The sequence below is a fragment of the Aquila chrysaetos genome, chromosome 20, assembly GCF_900496995.4.
Source record: "Aquila chrysaetos chrysaetos chromosome 20, bAquChr1.4, whole genome shotgun sequence".
NCBI lineage: Eukaryota > Metazoa > Chordata > Aves > Accipitriformes > Accipitridae > Aquila > Aquila chrysaetos.
In genome coordinates this window covers 13,909,935-13,931,686 of record NC_044023.1, presented here as the reverse complement: position 1 = coordinate 13,931,686, position 21,752 = coordinate 13,909,935, and the positions used below count along the sequence as shown (strand labels likewise).

General features: G+C 46.9%; 1 protein-coding gene across 5 annotated transcripts in view; it reads right to left on the bottom strand.

The window, feature by feature from the left end:
• PLXNB1 (plexin B1) overlaps nucleotides 1-21,752 on the bottom strand; it is an 84,114-nt gene that overhangs the window by 4,593 nt on the left and 57,769 nt on the right. For all 5 annotated transcript variants that reach the window (XM_029995886.1, XM_029995888.1, XM_029995887.2 and 2 more), the window contains 25 exons: nucleotides 20,777-20,899; nucleotides 19,680-19,773; nucleotides 19,268-19,434; nucleotides 18,062-18,213; nucleotides 16,043-16,148; nucleotides 14,276-14,412; nucleotides 13,460-13,636; nucleotides 13,094-13,262; nucleotides 11,728-11,970; nucleotides 10,148-10,324; nucleotides 9,656-9,804; nucleotides 9,184-9,284; nucleotides 8,141-8,358; nucleotides 7,771-7,949; nucleotides 6,968-7,034; nucleotides 6,262-6,408; nucleotides 5,745-5,922; nucleotides 4,751-4,854; nucleotides 3,993-4,077; nucleotides 3,097-3,263; nucleotides 1,879-2,039; nucleotides 1,489-1,636; nucleotides 711-775; nucleotides 545-620; nucleotides 76-150 (listed from right to left, as the gene is read on the bottom strand). In XM_029995886.1, coding sequence (XP_029851746.1) covers nucleotides 76-150; nucleotides 545-620; nucleotides 711-775; nucleotides 1,489-1,636; nucleotides 1,879-2,039; nucleotides 3,097-3,263; nucleotides 3,993-4,077; nucleotides 4,751-4,854; nucleotides 5,745-5,922; nucleotides 6,262-6,408; nucleotides 6,968-7,034; nucleotides 7,771-7,949; nucleotides 8,141-8,358; nucleotides 9,184-9,284; nucleotides 9,656-9,804; nucleotides 10,148-10,324; nucleotides 11,728-11,970; nucleotides 13,094-13,262; nucleotides 13,460-13,636; nucleotides 14,276-14,412; nucleotides 16,043-16,148; nucleotides 18,062-18,213; nucleotides 19,268-19,434; nucleotides 19,680-19,773; nucleotides 20,777-20,899 — 3,465 coding nt within the window. The remainder of the gene's footprint in view (nucleotides 1-75; nucleotides 151-544; nucleotides 621-710; nucleotides 776-1,488; nucleotides 1,637-1,878; nucleotides 2,040-3,096; nucleotides 3,264-3,992; nucleotides 4,078-4,750; nucleotides 4,855-5,744; nucleotides 5,923-6,261; nucleotides 6,409-6,967; nucleotides 7,035-7,770; nucleotides 7,950-8,140; nucleotides 8,359-9,183; nucleotides 9,285-9,655; nucleotides 9,805-10,147; nucleotides 10,325-11,727; nucleotides 11,971-13,093; nucleotides 13,263-13,459; nucleotides 13,637-14,275; nucleotides 14,413-16,042; nucleotides 16,149-18,061; nucleotides 18,214-19,267; nucleotides 19,435-19,679; nucleotides 19,774-20,776; nucleotides 20,900-21,752) is intronic.

Genomic DNA, 21,752 nt, shown 5'->3' with positions numbered 1-21,752 from the left:
ATTTTTGGAGGTTTTTTTTGGTTGGATGGTAAAAGGAGGAGGACATGTTTATACCTGCTGGAAACACACACTCACCTGGTCATAGTACTTATTGATGTATTTGTACAATTCATGTAGAGCCACCAGGGAATTGAGGTCACCTGAGTAATTCTGAATAAGAGAGGAAGTTAGACAAAACCGTGAGACACCTAACAATTGTTCTGCTAAATTCTGCGCCCTCACAACTCATTAGGAAATGTGCCTGTTGCACAAAGCAACAGGAAAGGGAATTCACCAGTAGTTCCTAGCAAAGGAAAAAAAAAAAAAAAAAAAAATCACATGTACTCCTTGCCCTGAATCCTTGACTACACTTTTCTCTTCAGCACTAGCTGGGCAGACCCTTGCCCTCCCAGTGGTGCCACAAAGGCAGAACAGCCACTGCAAACGGTCAGTATGTCTGAGCAGAACTGCACAATCAGCTGGAATAGCTCATCTTTGCATTACTAGCTTTCTCTTAGATGCACAGGTGAGGGGCCAGGGTGACTTCTGTAACAATTTTATTTACCCGTGATAGCTCAGCCAGGGCAGAGTTCATCTCCTGGTCACTAGCAGAGATGGTCTGACGAATGTCCGCATAATACCTACACAGTGGTATACAGGCAATTAGTGTATTGTTCCTCCTAGTCTCCCTCTTACTGCTTAAACTACAACTCCTCACATTCATTGCTTACCTTTCCACCATCTGCTTGTAGCGAGGAATGTCCCGGGCATAGAGCAGCTTATTGATCGGAGAGTCCTTGAACATCCAAAACCAGAATTGATTACAAAAAGCTCCTTCATCATGCTGTGGACTAACCTTAGCAGGTAACACCATCACCGCTATTTTCTGTCATTCATTCAGGATCGGGAATTTTTGTCCTCTGCCTGGAGAGGCACTTCAAATACCAGGCTCCCTTCTAGTAATGCAGTCTGAGGAACCATGAGATGTGTTGGTGAAGGGACCTCTGGGATCCCTAGTCCAGCCTTCCACTTGGACCTGGGTGATCACCAGTGTGAGATCACATTGGCTATGGCTTTGCATAGCTGATTTCTGAAATCCTCCAGAGATCCATCCATCCCATCTCTGGTGACCTGTGCAGGACTGTTCCACCCTCAGCACAGGGTGAGTAGTGGTGGTAAAAAGTTTTTCTAATGGCCAACCTGAATCTCCCAAGATGCATCCTGTGACTTACACTGCCTGCCACAGCCAGCTAGAGTTTAGCTCTGTCCCCCAGGTAGCTATAAGCTGTGAATAAAGAGCACCCCTCAACAAATTCTCTCATATGCTAAACAAAATCAGCTCCTCCCTCCTCTCTTCCCAGGAGTTCCCATCACTCTCCAGTGGCACATGGGAGCGAGGATGGGCCTGGCCTGCTGTCCCAGTGATGCTACATAAACATTATTGCCTTCCTGGGGCAGCACTGCTCAACTATCTGTGCCAACCATGCTCCCTTCTCCCTCCGTACTTACCCGCCCTAACTTATGGTCAGCTATTGTACAGGAGTCCATGAAGGTCTGCGCAATGACCAGGAGCACGGCATCCACGTTATCTGACGTCTGCACATCAAAAACAAACTGGGGATTCTTGATGATGTTGATCCAGAACCGCAAGGGCAGGCTGCAGAGAAGACAGAAGCACAACAGGGTATCAGCAAAGGTAGGAGCTAGTCATGAAAGGTGTTCTGCACATTACTGCATCTCCCAGCTCTGCCCTCCCAGCAAAAACAGCTTTTCACACCATGCTTTTCTGCCTTGCACTCCATTTTGCTCCTCCTCAGGCAAAGGTGGCTGTCACTTTGCAAGTGACCAGCTCTAGACAGCTTAGCAGTGCCTCCTCCAGGGCGCACAGGAACACCATACCTGTTTGTCTTCCAGATATGGATGGTCTCAGGGTCTGCGATCCCATAGTGTATTGCCTGCTCATCCAACAGGTCAAAGAAGTATTTGACTGCCAGTGGGACAGGGCGGTTGGTACTGAGGATGACCTGGAACAGGTCATCCACAAACTTCTGCAGAGTGCCCTGTGGAGAACCGAGCAGGACAGAGTCAGCACAGGCCGAGGAGAGCGGAGAGCCCAGGGCTCAGGGAGATGAGAGGTTACCCTCTTCTGCTCAGCAAACTCCCCTCAGCAGCCCAAAGCTACCTCCCCTCCACTGCAGGGAGCAGCAAAGGAGAAAGGAGGCCCCAGCAGTTTCTGGAACAGAGGCCAAGGAGCAGCTCACGAACAACACAAAACACAGAGGGGAGTCAGATGTACTCAGAGCCACTGCAGGTAAAGGGGATTGCTACTGGAGAGAGAGCTTGCAGCACGATAGAATGGCACTGAACCGTAGAGACTGCCTCGTGGAGGGGGACTGCTGGCTGCCAGCAGCTATATTCAGCCAGACTGGAACAAGGAGAAGGGGTTTGCTCAGCAGCAAGAGGAAGTTCAGAAAACGTGGGAAGAACACAGGCACTGCCTGGCAAAGTGCCTAGGCTGTCCCTTGAGGAACGGTACTACTGCAAGCAGGGCATTGCTGGGGAACCTGGATGCCAAAAGCTGATCCTTTCTTAACAGAGCAGAGGGACAAGTTCCTGGGTCAATTTTTTAACAATGACACTGGAATAAAGTAAAAAGGAGAATGTGAGCAGGCACTATGCCTGATTTATGACTGCAGCTGAATCTGTACATGGCTGGTGTGTACTATTAGCATCATCTTGCTGCAGTAAGTAACTTGCAGCAGATACGTCAGTCCTATCTTTTCGGCCCTGGATGAGGTGGAAGGTGAGCAGACACAGCAGCCCAGCGGACGCTCCTGCTAAAGAAACTCTGCTGCAAAGCACAGGGTACCTGCTTTTTTCTGTGGTCACACAAAGACAGACATGGGGTGGACACAGGAATAAAACCACTTCTCACTCTCCTAGAGGCTCTGCAAAACTTAAGCCATTAGTAGAAGTTTGACACTGCAGTGGTGGGATCAGAGGAGAAGCAACCAGCACATGCATCAACCCAGGCAAAGGGGATCTTCATACACAACCCTGCAATCTGCTGGGGGATATGAAGGAAGGCAAGACAACAAAATCTGTGCTGCTTCTCACCTTCATTGAGAGTAGACGTGTCAGATAGATTTCTGGGATTGCCTTGGCTCGCTCCCGATCTCTTAAGCTCCCACGCCGATGTTTGGGAAGCTCTGGCTCTTCTGTTGGTTTTACCAGGTGCCAAAGTTTGATCCCACCTTCATCTGCATCCTCCAGCATTGGTGTTTCTAAAACAAGCAATTGTTTACAGATGAGTGTCAGTTCTCTCACAGTACAGCTTGGCCAGGTAACCCCCAAGGAAGCAAGATTTCAAGTATGATAGAAACACAAATAGGAAGGAACCTCTGGAGGCCTCTATCCAGCCTTTTGCGCAGAGTACAACTCTTTCTAGCACTACAGCAGGTTGCCTTTGTCCACCCAAACCCTTCAAGGTCTTGGAAACTTCCCCAGACAGAGATCCTCCGCTATCCCAGTGGTCTGTTCCAGGGCTGCACCACCCTTCTGCTGAAGAAGGTTTTTTTCCACATCCAGTTTGAACCTGTTAAGCTGCAGCCTGTGGCTATTGTCCCTCACACCACCAGAGTATCCATGGAGCTGTTCGCTCTGCCCAGCAGTAAGGTAACTGCCTGGCATCCCCATCACCACCCTCAGGCCATTCTCAGCACCTGAGGGTATTAAGATTCCTATAAGTTGCAGACTGCGCTCAGCCCTAGAGTCAGAACTAGAGAATTGTGCTTATCCTGCATTTTCCTGCCCAGCCTGGCTTCTCCTCTGCTTTTACACTCTTCTGCATTTCATCTCACCTGCTCAAGCTTTCATTTTCCTGACAATCCTATGAGGGTCCAAATCATGTATCAGCCTTCTCTAGCAGCATAGAGCTAGGGCTATGGCAAGAGACTTGTCCCACTAACCAGCAAGTGCTACAAAATCATTTTATGAGAACATATCAGACTCACTCTCTCCTGGGATGTAATCCTGATTCTCTCTATGGATGTGCTTGGTCAGGCGTGGGACCAGTGCTACTGTTGCTCCATCAGGCACCTGCACACAAGCAAAAATCAACATTCAGAACAAACGGCATGTTTCTCATCAGCACAACAGGCAAGTGCTTGTAGACCAAAACAGACTATACCATTACTAGAAATAGGGACAGAAACAGAGATTTTGGGGCACCGACACTCTCTTTCCTGATGGTGGGAGAATCTCGTTTGTACCAATTAAAAAACTAATGTGCAAAGTACAATGAAGATGGTAATACTCAGGGACCGAGGTTATTCACAGCTAGAACATGTTGCAGCAAGGTATGACATATTGGTGCAAGATCTGACACATTGGTGCAAGGTAGTTAAAAAACCCCTCTTTCCGTTCTTAGAAGCTACTTCACAGATCAGTGTGCCATCACCTACTAACTGATTTGGACTGGAACATTAACAGATCCAGCAGCATCGCCTTCATTGCAACAGCCACCAGGCATGAACTTGTGTGTCTCCTTCCAAGCTCTACACCTGCCCACATCTCAGGTTCAGGTTAAGGAGGGGACTATGCTTGTTGAAGTCAGAGTACAGGCCATGGCACTGACTTAAGCTGAATATGCTGCTGCAAGAAAGCTCCAACCGTTTGACAGTGATCCGCCAGGAGCCAGAGCCACAAATAGAACATAACAGAGTATAGAAGATGAGAGGAGAGACAAGGCAACGGTAGACTGATTTCTGACCTTGTAATGCTGAAGAGTGTTCAGGCGCTTCCAAGTTCCTTGAACAACAGATGTCACATCCTCATCAGACAGTATCAGATGACCTGCCAGCCCTGATCTCCACTCTACAGCCATTAAAACAGAGAAAATGAAAAGATAAACTGTTAATTTGAGGCATCTCTGAAGTCTGCTGTGCTTCAACCTGGTTGACCTCGTTACACACCCACTGATCCTCAACCTTTACCCATGCTATTTCACAGACAACATAACCTGAGCAAGTGCCTGTAACAATGCTGAGTCCTGCAGTCACAGGACAGTCTCTCGGAGCACAGGGACTGGTGCACTCATGGCCTCCCAGGCTCCACTCATCAAGTTCCTACAAATTCTGTCAGATTGTAACTCTTCAAGCAGGTGATTCAAACCACAAATATGCACCCATAGTCCTTATTAGCTACTATTCCCCCAGTACGTGCTCATCTATAAATGTCACCACTACTCAGCAACAGCCAAAGAATGAAGATGATGGAAAACTGAGCGGTTTCCCTTGCAGTACGAGTTCTACCTTTCATTAATCACTGTGGGCAAAAATCCTCTCTGACATACATTACTGAGATGCTGCCGTTGACTTCACTGGCAGGAAGAGCCAGCCTATGACTACAGCATCTCTGCACTGCACTCAAATCATCCTTCCCTCCTACATGTTCTCCATGCTTTTTTTTTTTTCCTCTCCTGTGTCCCCTTGCCCAAGCCATTGCCATGGTCCAAGTCTGGCAAAGAACACCATGAAATAGAAGGGGCTGGACCCAACTGCTTCTTTCCCACCCCTGCCTCTTGCTATTAGCCTCTTCCCTGCCTCATGCCTTGTTGGGTCCAGCCTGAGTACGAGATCCTTGGTCAGTGACTCTGCACACTCAGCAGAGAACGACAAACATCATGCATGCCAGGGTGCTGTGCGCAGATAGCAAATGACCACTCTTCCACTTTCGCAGTTTTGGCACCAAGGAGGGCTGCTCACCAAGGTCCAGGGTGTCTGGGTCTGGTCGGTGACAGTATGGCGTCCCTTTATAGATCTGATCTAGGATTTTCTCCTTCACCTGTGTTATGGTGTCACAGTCTAGCACTTTTGCAGAAATCCCTTGAGAGTCCTCTGCCCCTCCTGCAGCAGCTCCTGCTTGTGTCAAAGCATTTAAGGTCTGGGGAAGAAAAGAAAAGGTCACAGCTACTCAGCTGATAAGATTACATCTGACACATTTACACCTTTGATGGTTGGCATTAGGGCAAGTTAACAGCTAGTCCTTTCACTGGAAGAGTTTCAGCAAAGAAAACATCATAGATGTTAAACACCATGTTCTCAGTCTTGTGTTAAGAGCTGGAAGCCAGTTCAACAGCGTTGGGGAAGGGCTTCGATGTGCCAAATCTGGCTCCCAGGAGACAGTGGCAGGATGCTGCACTTCTGCCTCAATAATGGGAGCAGACACATTCAGCCCTGTCACACCAGAGAGCCCAGAGGCAACAAAAGATTTGGTGCTTACCAGAGTCCGGTACTCCAAGTCCTCTCTCAAAAGGCGGTTGTCATTCAGGGTATATTTGGCTTTCCCTGTCACCCAGTCAACTGGCCCTTTATCCACCTGGTGCTTGATTCCTCGAAACAACATGTAAAGGGGCTCCCCAACAGAATCCTGGCACAGAAAGGAAGGAGTTTCACCTGAGAGAAATTCAGCTTGCTCCTCCTGGCAGGACCCAATGGCTTGGAAACACAGACACCCTAGCAGAGGAGGAGCAGGACTGAGGATACAGCGGGCAAAGACAGAGCCTCTGCTGAGAGCTCCTGCTCCACGCACAGGGAAAGCGCACGGGCCAACTACCAGGTGGATGCACAAGACCAAGGCATTGCTCTGCCTCCGCATTGCTAATCTGAGAGACTCTCCTTGCCACCCCCTCTCCAGGAAAGGAATTAGATCAGAATCTGTCCTCCCCATGCACAGACCAGCGTGTCTCAAGATAAAGGAGCTACACTGAGCCCTCCACGATCTGGTGAGACATCCTGGAAACAATGAGTAGTATTAATGCCGATTTAAGCATCCCTGTCCCCAGTGAACAGCCCAACTCTCTCGTTCCCCACCCTGAAATACAGGATGACTCGTGGCATTATTTCAGCTATGAACGAGGCACAAAGAAAAGCTGTGGCTGTCTCCCCTCTTTTGGCACCTCTACACCACAAAAGGACAAAGAGCTCACCCTCACAAACGCATACAGGCAGATGGACATCCAGTTGGTTAACAGCTTCTCTACCACTGTTTCTGTCCTGAAAGAGAGCATGAGGTTGGTCACAGGAATACGGTGCAGAGCAGGGAAGGATTTGGAGATAAAGATCACTCTCCTTGAGAAAAGAGCACACTAAATGATGACAGGATCAAGGAAGAGGAAAAAAGGACTTTAGAGACCAGTAAGGTTAATGCTTTTGATACCACTTATTTAAGGCACTTTTCATCCTGAAGGAGGCACCAAATTACAGAAGTGGAGAGAAAAGCAAGCAGGGGACAGAGGAAAGCCTCTGGTAGGTCTCACCAAGGGAAATTTTTTCAGATCAGAAGGATGGACCAGACAGGAGGCTAATGAGGATCCAAACACAGGAGATATTTCAGTTTAGCTTCCAAACATGGCATGACTGTGAGCCCAGGGACCTCTAAACAGCAAAGTGAGATTAGCAGACTTGGCAGAGCCCTAGCATCTGAACACAACGAGTGAGTTAATGTACAGCAGCTTCAAAAGAAGAGGAATTTGGGGTGGGCAACTTCAGCTTCCTACTCATTTCACACCTTCCCTGCTATATTCCCTGCCAATTGGTGACTGGAGAGAGGGCTATCATTGTTACTGCTTCCTCCCTTTTGATGCACGTTGTCTGGACACACACTGGTCTTACAGCTGCAGCCTATGCCATGATATTATCCTACTCACAGGCATTTCAGAGCTTGCCAGCTGGACAGAAAGGCTCTGTCCCCTCAGGTAGATAGCAGTGGGGCCATGGCTGGCTCACTCACCTTCGCAGCATCAGCTTGGGGTTCTTGGCCACATACTGTTCCACAAGGTCATTCAGGAGTGTTTTGAGAATGTCGGTGAAGTACTCCAGCTTCCCATGCAGTGACACAGTAAGCAATGATGCCACATAGGCCCGATCTCTTGGAGAGAAAGTGCGCTGGATTTCCAGAGTGTGGATGAACTGGGGAGAGAGATAAGAGTGTGTGAACCTGCTGAAAACAAGGCAGTCACAGCTACTGGCTCTTAGAAGATGTGGTGCTGCAGGGAGCTATTCAGGAATGAACTTCAACAGACACTGCCTGCTTCCTGGCACCAGCTGCCAGGGACATGGCCCTGACCCCACAGCAGGCTGCAAGCAGAGAGGGACATTACCTTGGTGAGGAAGAGCTTGCTGTTGAGCAGGTTGGAGAGCTGGACCAAGCCCTGCTCCACAGTTTGCCGCCGGCACTCTGGGATGTCCAGGTCCCTTTGCAGTGGTGACTCACGGTGACCCGGGAAGAAAATGCGCTCTGCATAGGACTTGTAGTCCAAGAAGGGGATTCCTGTACCCACAAGGTCGCTTGTGAGGTCCATCATCTCAGTCATCAGGTCTGAGGGAAAGGAAATACCCGTGAGGTTGACTACACGATCCCACAACTGATGGCGCAGAGCATGGGGTGAGTGCAGGAACTCGGGGCCAGCAGGATGGGACTGAGGAAAAGGATGTTTCCTATCAGTAAGAGGCACGTTGGGGTCCCATTGCTAGAACATTTAAAACTAGACTAGGCACTGGGAGAAACTGCACGAGGAAACTTCCAGCCTTGAGGAGGAACCAAAAGGTGAATTTGGTGATTATTCTCATTTATAGTCAAGGGCTGGCTTCCAGTTTTATAAAGAAGCAGCCACTGTTCAGCACAGATGTATCGTTACAGGCATTATCTACATTAGAGACAGAGTATTAGAGATCCTTGCTCCTCACTGCTTCCCACATTAGTTGGAGATTACAGTCCAATTCACCCGCACAGTTTCAAGGCCCCAGGTCTCCCACACAAGGGCTCACTGCTCTAAGCAGCTGAAGTACAAGGTTTGCGGGCCCAGAATATGGGGTGTAATTCAGCTTGCCCTACACAAAGATTGGGCTAGCTGTCCTTAAGATCTATCCAGATGTGCTGTCTTGACCTTTAGCTCTTCATCTGTGTCTGGAGGATGAACTGGAGAATCAGAGGGGTCTGTATAGATCACTGTGCTCTGAATTAAAGAGAAGAATTGAAAATGGAAGAATTTGGCTATATGTTTCAATGCACTGGCACAGGATAAACTTATTGCCTGCTCTGAGCTACCCAAACAAGTACGTAGGAATGGAAAGAGAGGTAGGGCTGAAAGTGGTTCTTCCAGCTTCCCTGAAGCTGCGAGAACCTAGGAGCTCAGTGACTGACCTGTGAATTCCTTTTTGCATCTGTCCCGAACACTTGTTTCTAGATTTTCCAGCTGGATTTGAACTTTCTTGTAATCCCTCAGAGCCTGTTTGCTCTTCCTCCTGCAATAAGAAGCAGAATTGTTCCCGGTGGGTCCAGCCCAGGGATTGTCCTTGCCAACTGTTGTGTTGCTGTCAAAGTACAATTGGTGTTGAAGTGATTTCTACTGAATATCTTTGCAGGATACCAAACAGTGAATCTAGTAAACTAGATTTGTCTCTTGGAGCACCCATGAGGTGTGGGCTCTGAATGAGCCATAGTGCAGGCTGTGACCAGCAGATGCAACATGCCTCACACATCCTACAACACCTGGGGCTCAGAATTTGGCACAAAATAAAGAAAACTGGGACCTTGTTTAGGCCCAAGATGTATACGCTTGGCCACATCCACTGAATAATGCTGTACAGGAACTTACAATGCCAGAGTTTCTTACCTGTATATGAAGACGATGACCAGAACAATCAGTGCCACAAAGGACGCACCAACACCCAAACCAATCTGTGCCTCCAGCGGGAAGGTGAGCTGGCTTTCTGTGTCGTACTGTACCCGGCCCAGGAGGAAGTTCAGGTTTCCCATCTGTACCTGTAAGAAAGCATGTGCCATGATGTAAACTCAGTGCAGCAATGAAATGCAAAGCCACAGGGCTTCTCCAGAATGGGTATGGGTGGCATACAGCTCTCTAGCAGAGCTGTCCCACAGCACAACTCCTGAATCCAGCTATACTGTTTGCTTTCAGGCAATGTTTGGCACATCAGAGTAGAGTTGAAAACAAAAGCAGCTCCTTGCCACCCCTGGTACCTCCCCTGATCCCCACCAGGGCTTCTGCCTTTCCTCCACTTCCCCTCCCACTCCCTGCCTCCATCACTACTTCTTGCTTGTGCTTTAACAAATGACAGGATTTCTTGCAGTACTGCTGATTCCCTACCGTGAACTCCGGGAGCAAGTCTGTGCCCTCCCGCTTTGCGCGGTGCCGCGGAGCTGGCTGGTCAGAGGGAGGCTCACAGTAGAGATGATTCCTTGTTAGTGTCTTCACCACACAGATTCCTTCCCCAATCATAGCCATAACTTCATCCTTGGAAATAGCCAGATCTAGATTCTCCCCCTGGAACAGGTGCGGAACAGCACATCCAATCAGGGAAAAAACAACTCTCCATTTCCATGGCTCCAGAGGAGATGGACAAGACCAACACCATAGGATGAAAGCAGCCTTTTTTCTTCTCTGACTAGGCTCGTGTCTGAATTGGCTGCAGAAGTTCACTTTGTAAGCTAAAAAATTCACTTGCATACATTTTAGATTATACCTTTAGGACCTGTACCATGCTGCATAAGTACAGTAATAAATAGTCTGTCTTCTTAAGGCTCTTCAGCCACAGCACAACTAAGCTCAACTCTTCACTCTGTGTGTATATGGATATACACACACACAATGTGTATATATTTAAAAAGGTAGTCTCATGTCAGTTAACCTGAGCACTCAGGTGAGTCAATCAATGCCTTTTAAAGGTGTAACACATTTATGCTGTTGTTCTTATCTGCTACACAAATGTGCTTTAATTTTGGGGGATTAAGTTTGGTGGGGGGTTTTTTGTTGTTGGTTTTTTTTTTTTTTTTTTTTTTTTTTTTAATAAAACCATGCTGACTGATGTTAATTACATTTTTATGCTTTAATGCTTCCTAAGCTGAATGCTGCAGCAGCTTTTTCATGCTTTTGCCCAGAGCTCTGTCAGGGTGTCCTTACGGGTTGCTAGATCAGCCTCCTTGTTCTTTGAAAGCTTGCATATTGTTAGTTCTCCTTCAGTCTTCTCAAATTGCCCTACTTCTCCAAGATGTGTTCAATACCAATGACAGCAGTCTAGTTATTTCTAGACTAGTACATCCTCACAGTTTTTACTCATGTGCAAAAAAGGAGCAAGTGGAGAAAGTACATCTCCAGCTGCAGCCATTAACCTTCTTAATGAGTACTGGACTAGAAAGTACCTTTCCATACAAAAGAAATACCTCAGATTCTTTTTTTTTTCTTGCATGTACAGAAAAAACATTAGCCACTCTGCCCTTTCATATCATCTTTAAAGAGTGATTTTCCTACCTCCACCAAGTAACAGGTCTTTCCTACTGCCAGGATTCTTTTACTCCTAAGTTACTTCTAGAGGAATCTTATGAAGTTATGAAAAAGCTGGCAGCTGAGAATAGGATGCGAGGCTTATTTAGTACTAATATCTCATATACAAATAGTTTATTAGGATTAAAAATAAAAAAAGCATGGAAGTTTCCCCAAGCCCTATGAAGCCCTTAACAATGGTTTATGGGCTCAAGAGGCTTTCTTGATGCACTCTCTTCCCTCTTCTTATGTACCATTTCTCATAGGCCAAAGAAGATGTACTGTGACAGGTTGTAAGCCTGTCAAATGCTTTAGAACCTCAGATGCTGCACAGCACCAATTTAAAACACTCAGGTTAGAAACTACTTTGTACAAGGAACATTACTTCCAGATAGTTTTTATGTTACCTCCACAGAGATGACACTTCCTGGCTTGTGACGATATGGTTTGGCAGGGTCTTCAGCATTCAATGGTTTTAGGATGGGGTTGACTTCATACGAGAAGGGCATGGGATGCAATGAGTTGAAATCAAAGCTCAGGTTATCCAGAATAAATTCCAGTTTGATATGGACACTCCGCAACAGCAGGTTAATGGCTGGAGTTTTGCACAGGATGAGGTAGGAGGAGTTAACAAGACATGGTTCTTCAAACTAAATGCAAAAGGCAAAAAAAGTGTCAGTAGTGAAACACTAATGCTTCTCCTGCAGCTTTGCAATACTTCCCAACCCTGAGCAATCTGGGGCCAGTCTGCATTCCTCTCATCTGGAGCAATGTAAGAGGAACTCTGCTTAATTGTAGAGAGAAAAATCCAAGACCTGAGGAATTCTCCACATTCCTTTAAAGAAAGTTTTCATAGCACCAGTTTTGTTGCAAATACCTAGGTCTCAGCAGTGGGAATCAGCTCTGACATTATCCCAGCAGCAAATTCTGGAGAGGCATCAGCTTTAGATCTCCCTGCTCTGACAGAACAGGAGCAAAGACCTTCAATGCAAGGCTGATTTCCTAGCCTGAATGCTTCTCTGAGGGAAGTGTTCCTTCACCTGGTTGGATCTGTTTTATACATTTGGTGAAAATATTAGAGTCAAATTTTTTTTTTTCCTCCCCTACAGCCACAATTGCCTTCCTAAGAACATGGGTAAAACCAGCTATTATTGATACATGTGCATCAGAAGCATATTCTCCCAGTTTACGTACAGGAAGCCCTCCATCATTTGCACCAATAATACAAATCCTTCTTGTACTTTGGCTGCCAAACACCCTCCACCTCTGCAAATTCTGCTGCATGCTCTTGACCTTGATGATCACATCAATACCTTTGTAGTGACCCATCTCAGGACACTGGCAGCAGGAGAGCAGAAAATGCTGGTGGAACTGGTAATTTCACTGAACTCTGCCTGTTCTTATATCTCAGAGTGAAAGAGAGCCCAGGGACTATAGACATGGACTGAACTATACAAAAGGAAGAGTCTGGAGCATGGACATGCCAAGCTACACAAACTCTCTGGCTCAGCTGTAGATTTATCTCCACGCTGCCACCCTGTTGTCTCACATCTCAAGTCCTGCACATCGCCAAGCAGAGGCAGACCCAGCTCATGGAAATGTTTGTGAAAGTGCTTAACCTCTTAGTCTGGCAGAGAACACTTCCAACTGGCCAAGATTGTTGGTACAATCCAAGCAGATAACAGCAAACGGGGGGAAAGGCCCTAGGGGCAGAAAGTCCACCTCTCCAGAGCAACACATCAATTCTTATGCACCCTCAGCTCCACATGCTACCTGCTGGACACTGCACAGAGCATCCTCAGGGCACTCAGTGTCTGGGATGATTCTGCGCCATCGTCCCAGTCCTCGGCGACGGCGTTCAGATGGAGAAACTGTAACTCGGATCTTTGGTTTCTGTACAACATCCAAGTTGTATCCATGAACTCTGAGCACTCTCCCTCCACTGAAAGAGAAAAGTAGGTGATCTCGCGCACCTATTATTCATTAGCTCTGTCTTACCCGTGCTCCCACCCTTCTGCTTATGCTGCTTCCTACAAGTCTGGCTTTACTCCAAAGTACAACTCAACAAACAAATGCCATTGGTGCTGTAGTACCTGCCTCAGCACACAGCCCTGGGGAAGGTGCACTCAGTCTTTCTACCTGAGGAAGCTTTTAGGTGGCTCTGCGAAAGTGATGTTGGGATCCAGAGTATATCTGAAGAGGGATCCTTCTAGTCTCCGCTCTTGGTCCCCATATTTGATAGTGACTGGGAGTTCTGCGGACACATTGCTGGGACTCGTCTGGCATGCCAGCTGATCCTCCGTCATCTCAGAGAGTCTTGGAGAGACAGAAGAGAGAACAAGGGATTAACACGGCCACTGCAGAGACAGATTTTATAGTACTATGCCTTACTCTTTGCAGACAGCCTGCAAACTTCTTCTGGTATTTTCCTAAATTTAATGCTGAAAGGTCTTGTGCCTTCTCTAAGCAAGCAATAATTGTTGGGCAGTTGTCAGTCAGCAGCATGTGGACAAAAAGCAGGTACAGCCACTGTCCAGACTGAAGAGACTGGAAGCATGCTACCAAGGCATTTGCACCTTCTCACCAGCAGTGCTGTCAGGTGTTTGTGTCCCAGGAAGCAAGAGAACAAGCAGCTCTTAGTGTTAGTCTGCAGGAGCCAACTGCAGTTCCCCATCAGCAAAAGCAGAGCTGCCAGGATGAGTTATAGTCCTGCCAAGAGACATGCAGAACAGAGGCCATGTAGCATTGTTCATGCCCAAGGGAACATGGGCAGGAATGTAAGATGGTTGAGGTTGCTGCTATGACCCTCAAGGGGAGGATCGCCTGGAACACAGAGGAGAGCAGAGCTCCAACAGCCTGTGCTAAGGGCTGAGCCAAGGAGCATCATGCCCTGCACGGCTCTGGGAAGGACTCAGGGCAGTGTGCAGCCAGCACATTGGCAGGCTGTGATCTTACATGTGGCAAGGGAGGTCTCCAAGCAGAACACTGATCTCACTAGGATGCCCAGTCAGCAGCTTTGAGCCCAGAAGGGTAAGGCAGGTTCCTCCGGCTTTGGGGCCCTGAGTTGGAATAATGGATTTCAGCTCTGGGTTCTAGAAGAGGAGGAAGGAGAAAAAAAAAAAAAAAAAAGGAGGTGAGTGACAAGAACCTCAAAAGATAAGGCAAGGAAAGAAAACAGCAGAACATGTTCAGTGACCTCCAGTGCTCTGAAAATAGAAGCTATAGATCCCAATCACAGACAGGCCTCAGCTAGGCTCCAGCAGCTACCTTATGGAGCAGAAGCAACACAGGAGGGATCAGTCACACCAGCAAGAACCACAAATCGGGGACCAGTCTTTCCACAGACTGCAAAAGTCAGATGTATGCTACAAACAGCAGAGCTGTGAGCCTCACACAAAAACCCTAGGATTAACAGTTCAAAGGGATTGTTCAGATCAGTAACTGGATTAATAACTCAGGTTAGGTAAAACAAGGTAGCAAATAAATTGTCTGTTTGCCTAGTAGATGAGGAGATTACCAGCAGGGAGCCCTAAGAATTTATATTGAGACCTGTGCTGTTAAACATAGTTGTAGGTGACCTGGAAAGGGGAAATGAAATTTGATAAATTATTCAGAGTGACAAAAACTTAGTGCCACTGAGGAGCTGCAGCAAAATTTAGAGGAACCAGGCAGAGTGGCACAAGTCACTGCTGATGAATGAAAAACAAGATAGATGAAGTGAGAAGGAACAGGGACACTATAGCAAAAAAGCAACCCAACCATATGTACATAGTTGTGAGTTTTGAAATAGCTCCTGCCCGTTCAAGACTGCTTTAGTACCTATAACAACTCTACCAGCTGTAAGCACAGATCTCAACAAAAACACACTAAGTGGTAGGAATTACTGGGAAGGGAATTAAGAAAAAAGATCTTTATGCCACAGTAAAAATGCCTTTTGCACTTGCACCTTGAACATAGCATGCAGTTCTCATGACCCCTCAAAGTGGTGATAATAGAACCAAAACCAAGAGAAGAGCAACAAGCATAATCCAGTATATAAAATGGTTCTATAAAGCCAAAAAAGGAACAGCCTAAGACTTTTCAGGCATCTCTTTCCCCTTCTGATGGGAGAGGGAGACGTGCAACTAGGTACAAAACTTGTAAGTTGCACAGCAAGGATGAAAAGTAATTGTACCTAAAACCTACTTAAATAGTATTCATAGTTGCTGGGTTTAAGATATTAAAAAGTTATCAGAAACGTGTTTAAAAATAATAGGAAACATTTCTCCATACAATGCACAGTAACTTTGGACTTACTGCCACTAGCTGCTGAAGATCAGAAGCTAAAAGTGTGTTCAAGCAGCAATTTGCAAATTAATAAAAGGAAAGTCAGAAGTCTTAGTAAATTGTCATCAATTAAAAAAATCTCCAAATCAGAAAGGTACCCTGTATTTTTCCTCTTTCTTCAAGCATGTAATAGTTACCATTGTAAAAAAAAAAAAATATCACTAGACTACGGAAATAGCACAGCTGTTCTTATAATCTAAGAGGGTGGGGGGGGAAGAAAAAACCTACACCACACCCCCCCCCAAACACCACACAATACAAACACCAGAAAAATCAGATAAAAATACCAGCAGCAAGTGGCTGGTAGAGTCCCATAAGTTCATTGCAATAGACAGCCATTTAGCAGAGGTACTAGAAGAACAGGGAAAGGTATTAAAGAAGCAATAGTTACATTACCTGATAGGTGAAAATATGCCCAGAAACTCCACGTCCTCCTCCAGGTACTTCCACCACAATATGCCCAAATCTCTCTGTCCAGCTCCCGCCAGTGACACATACGATACTGCAGGGCAATCCAAAAACAGTGTCACACCATGGAAGAGCAGATGAGCTGTATCCATTGCATCACGTCCTAAAACCATCTAGCAACCACAGCTCCCTTCTTTCAGCCTTATCACATGCTCAGAATATACAACCGAACATTGAGAAACACCTTTAAAAGCTGGATTAGGTGCAGCAGAAAAAAGCAGGGGGTGGTTCCAAAGAGGCCCATCCTATCCAAGATTATTCTTTCTGGGACAGACAGGATGAAGCCCACTGTATCACAGATACACAAAGAGTCCAAGAACTCTGCTATTGTTCAGAGCTGATCAAATCAGTCACATCCGAAGTGACCCTAGGCTAGCAGCAGTCAATCCACACATCAGTGCTGTGTCTGATGCAGATGAAAACTCAAGACTCTGTGTTTAACGGGCACTGGTCTTCAGCCAGTGGCCTCTAGGACCAGCCAGTTCCCCTGATCTGCACCACCCATTCTTCCCAGCCCTGTTTCCAGACGTAATTTGGTATGGGAGATGCTCACAAGGTGAAAAGTCAGGTTGTACTTAGATCAAGGCAGCAAGGAATCCCCTGTTACAGCACTGGTTCGCTAACAGAAAAACTACTCTGCAGGAGACTTCACAGCCTTCCTACACAGTAGGAGATTAATTTTGTCTGGGCCTTGCTCAGGAGTGGGTTCCAGGTTCACAGCTATATCCCCTCAACCAAAAAGGCTCAGGAATTTGAACTTAGGCAGTGCAGTCCCAAGCCAGGACCCTGTGATGCCAGGTGATTTACAGATAAAGAACAAAGACAGTGCTAGCCCCAGAAAGATTATGCTCTAATTCTAGGATGAAAACAGAAAGCAGATGGATCCAGACAAACAAGGCGCACAGACAGGACAACACAGCTCAACACAGCAGGCCATTTCCCAGCAGGATCTTACCTGGCTCCCAAAGGGAAGGGTGCTACAACTACTGCTACCACTGAATGGAAAAATGGGTTTGTGATAGCTCTGATGAGAGGTTACTCACAATTGCTCTCCTCTTCTCCTGCTGGTTGCTTGGCTCCTCTCCCTCCCTTGTCCAAGGCTCCCACCTACCTGCCCTGCCATAGGCCAACTACACAAATATTCCTTTCTCCTTGCTTCCTAGCTACCCCCCAGTCACACCTCTCAAGTCCTGACTACACTGCCTTGTTATATGGTCCTGCCCTGGCCAGACACACCAGCTATCCTGTTCTCTATCACTGACATTAGCTGGATTCAGCAGGACAGGTCTTTCTGCTTCTCATCCTCCTCCCAGCCACTACTTTTACAAGCATTGTGTGACCTGCCAGGCATTCCTAGCCACCAGAAGAGTGGCACAGGGCCCACCAGGACTCCTTGGTCTGTCCCTGATTGAGAGGGTCCTTTCATTAGGTTTGTTCCTGGGAGGTGGAGGTCTGGCTGGCGAGTGAAGAATGACAGTCTAGGTGTGTGCCCGCTCAAGCAGAGGCAAGAATCTGTGCCGTACCTCCAACCACACGTTCCCATCCTCACCCTGTGTTAACATGGTCAGGATATTTTCCTGGCAGTGACGCTTGCACGAGCCATGTCTGTTGCTTTATTGAAATCACCCTGAGGCTGGGAGAGACACCTATGAAACTGCATGGTTTTGAGCCTGTGACTCCCTGATCTGGCTGGCCTGTGGGCTCTGTACTGGCAGCACGGTCAGTATGTGGCAGCACTTGTATATGGCCATCGCCTTGTACACAACCTTATCTCTCCAAGGTCACTGCCTGAGTAACTAATCAGTGACCTTACTCAGGGGCACTCCCTGGGGAATGGGCAAGGCTCAATACCTGCTACAGCAAAGGCAATGACATCTCAGGCTGGTGTCAGCAGCCAAGGGAAAAGCCAGCGCCTGCCTCTGGGAGGAGGTTTCACAGATACTCTACCTGCTAGAGATCTCATACTCTTGAGCATCTACGGCACAGGGAATTCCTGCAACAGTGACAGTTTCTGCAATGTCTTGATGTTTCTGCCCGAGGTTTGAGCCAGTGATGGTGATTCTAGTGCCACCTTCCACTGGTCCAGACAGGGGGTACACCTGCAAAGACATCCGCGCATGTGTAAATGTCACAGTATCTCAGACCTCTGCAGTCTGGCAACCGATCTACAGCACAGGGCCCTTCAACTGCCCCATTACAAACTCTGCCTGGTCAGGTCACTGCTATGCATTCCTTTTACTGGCTTGGACTAGTACCAGGTTGCAGCCTCATCAGAAGAAAGGCCATGAAGAACACCACAGTCGGAGCCTTATTTCCCATACCTCACTGTTGGCAGCAGTCCCCCCCAGAGGTGATAATCTACTACAGACTCCTAAGGCAAGGACTGCCTGCTTTGCCTTCTCATCAACATGCTGACCACTCCATAGGGCATTTCTGCTGAAGAGTGGGAATGCACAAGCCAATACATGTTACTAGTATTGAAGCAGCAAGCACCATTCCCCCCTCAGCATCAGTACGACAATGAATTGCATGCTGCAGAAACGTCAAAGCTCTGTCCCTGAGCAGCATCCAAGATAAACTAAGACAAGATGCAGCATGTGGAACTTGTGTGCCACCAGAGGGAGGACAAGCTGACAGCAAAAGGGACACATGGCTACAGACACTTGTCATGTGGCAGTTAGCAAGAAACATTTAAAATAAACAGACAAAAATAATTAATTCCAGTAACCTGTCATGCCTTTCCGATCCTTGCTCTGTTGTTATCATTAGGTTTTGCCCTCCTTTGCCCCAGGCTCAGTTGGGCCAACCTGTTTCAGGGTCTGGCTCGGGACAGTTGGAAGATCCAATCTGTGGACCCTTTCCCAGCTCCTGAATGATTCTGCTGCTTCTGGCGTGCCAGTTTCAGCTCACATGAGATACAAATGCATGTTTCCCCACTGTTCTCTATCAGCAAACTGAAAGCCCAGAGCAAAAGTCTAGCATCCTCTCAACACCGAATGATCACAGTAGAATAGGACTAACTCGCTTTTCAGATGGCCATGTATTATTGAGCTGCACTGTTTGCACTCTGAGTTCACACAGCCCTTTGATTTCAACTGGAGAATGGAGTCCTCCTTGCCCTGGGTGCAGTACACTAGTGAGCAAGTTACTCACAGAGTGAATGAGAGGTGCTGGACACAGGTCTTCTATCTCTTCCTTGCAGGAGCCCCTGAAGATACAGCTGGGGTTGTCACCTCCACACCACACACAGTTGTACTTTGAGTCAGCTGTTTGGCAGCGGCTACAATCACTGTGTCCCACAGAGCAGTTGTAAAAAGTCACTGCAAAAGAGAAAAATTCAGAGTGATCTGGCAAACACCTCCTAGGGCACAGAACAATCCAGCTACTCGCACAGAACTCTCTCCTCCTCTCTCCGCTGTGACAAGCAACAGAAATCAGCCTGTATGTTTTCCTTAGTTTCCCTGCGATAGGACTACTACAGATGCAAAAAGCCTCATTCAAGGATTTCTCAATTCTCTTCCACCTCATCTGCTGTCTTTTTGCTGGGGAGGTGTTGCACTCCTACCGTGAAGGTCTGCAGCACTGTCCACTCGAAGGTTTTGTCCCCTCTGCACAAACACCACAGCGTTGAATTCAAGTTGAGGCGCTGTGTAACTGTACTGCAAAGACAAAGACCATCAAGACAAAGGACTTAATAGAGGCACAAACAAGCCAGCTGAATAGGCAAAAAGCATCAGCATCCATCCTGCATAATGCATCGGCACATAAAGCCTACACGGAGCTTCCCATGAACGCAGACAAGGCAGCGTTAGCTGGGGCAGTGGCAGCACAGGCCTGTTCTCACTGGTTCACACAGTCACAATTCTGCTCTGTAAAGAGTAGCAGGCATTGGTTCACTAGGATGAACATTGAAAACAAATGTGTGCTCACAAAAATACTTGTCTAACTTCCTAACTGCATTCCTAAATGGCTAATTCCTATCTACAAGCCATCTGCTCAGGAAACTGCTCAAGCTGGCATTTCTGCAATTTCAGTAGAGCTGAAGATGTAGGATTACAATTGCTCCACAGGGCTCATGTGCACAAGAGCCTATGTTCCTCTCTCCCTTAATTATATGAGTTTGTGAACTAAAAATATCGCCTCTGCTTGCAAATCTTGCCCTAAGTAAAATCCACACATCATCCAGAAATGTACGTGGCTGTTTTAATTTTGCCTGTTGATCTTACATTCCACAGGCTAGCTTCCACCACTAAGAACAAAATCCTTATTAATAGCATTTTTCTTTTCACAAAAGAACCACCATCACAGAAGAAGTTATGATCCAGCTAACCGTGAACAACAGTGCCTCAAGCCAAAGCAGAAGTGGCACTGTCCTGGCAGGTTGCAATGAGTGGTGATTTGGAGATGGCATCATCCTGTACTACAGAAAATGCAGCAATGGGTCGTGTAGCTCAGACTGCACAATCTTTCTGCAAGTTGAAGATACCAGTACCACCAGCCAGCAGCATCACAGATGAGGGCCCTATAGTGCTAAATATTCTACAAATACTTTTGCAAAGCATGCTCTTTTCCCCAAAGAGCTTGCCTTCCAGACTGCTGTTTTGCTGAGCAAAACCAGCACCAGTGTGAGCTCTGAAATGGCATCGTATTCTGAGCACTCACCTGGTTCATCTGGCAGGTGATATAACAGAGGGACTGGTTTGTTTCTTCTCCTTCCACATAAGCATCCATCACCACTGTTCTCCCCTCCAAATTCAAGACACACTCATAGTCCCGCTGCTGGTCCTGCAGAGAAGATACACGTGGCACCATTTCTCAACTATATGGAGCTTCCTACTACACAACAGTATACTCCCGCCTCTCCAATTCAGTATCTTTTACCAAGCCACTTACTGTGCAAGCAGTGTGCTCCTCTCATTCCCTTCATTATGCCAACTCTATGCTATATTCAAGGGCTCCCTATGCTGTCACTGCCTCCATGTATGAAAGGTAAACCAACACAAAACAAAACACCTAGAAGGGAGCACGTTGATGTCAGTGTGGGGAGAACTCAGCACAGGAGGAGGAATTAAAGAAAAACCAGCAGGACTGTGAAAGTTATGCCTGCATCTCTCTGTGAAACACTAGCTTGGAAATGAAGAGTAGAGTACACAGATTAGGGCAGGGCACCTCAAAAAACACTAAGTATATATTTCTTCTCTCTCCCCCCTGTAAATCTTCCACTGAATTGCTTAGACACTCCCTGTAAAAAAGATGGATATGCATCTGTAACCAGCTCTGCTCCTCTGAGCAGTGCAGTATATCAGGTTTAACATATAAAGTAACAATTAGTCTGTGGGCTGCGTGTTCTGAGGCAGTTGTTTGTAAAAGGTTAGTAAATCAGTCTTCTGTCTTGAGAAGCAAAGAGAATTTTTATCAGAGGCACACCCAAGAAACATAGCTTTCAAGGGTGGTTTTCCCCACTGCAGAAGTTTCAGGTATGACAGGAATAGCCACATTAACATGAGCGTGCCAGAAAGCAAAGGGAACAGGTAACTTATCTTTAACCTAATGGAGACACAAACAATCAGCAGAGATTCAGCAGGAAGTTATTCCAAGAACTACCATCTACAGTGCAGCACAGGTGCAACTTAATCCA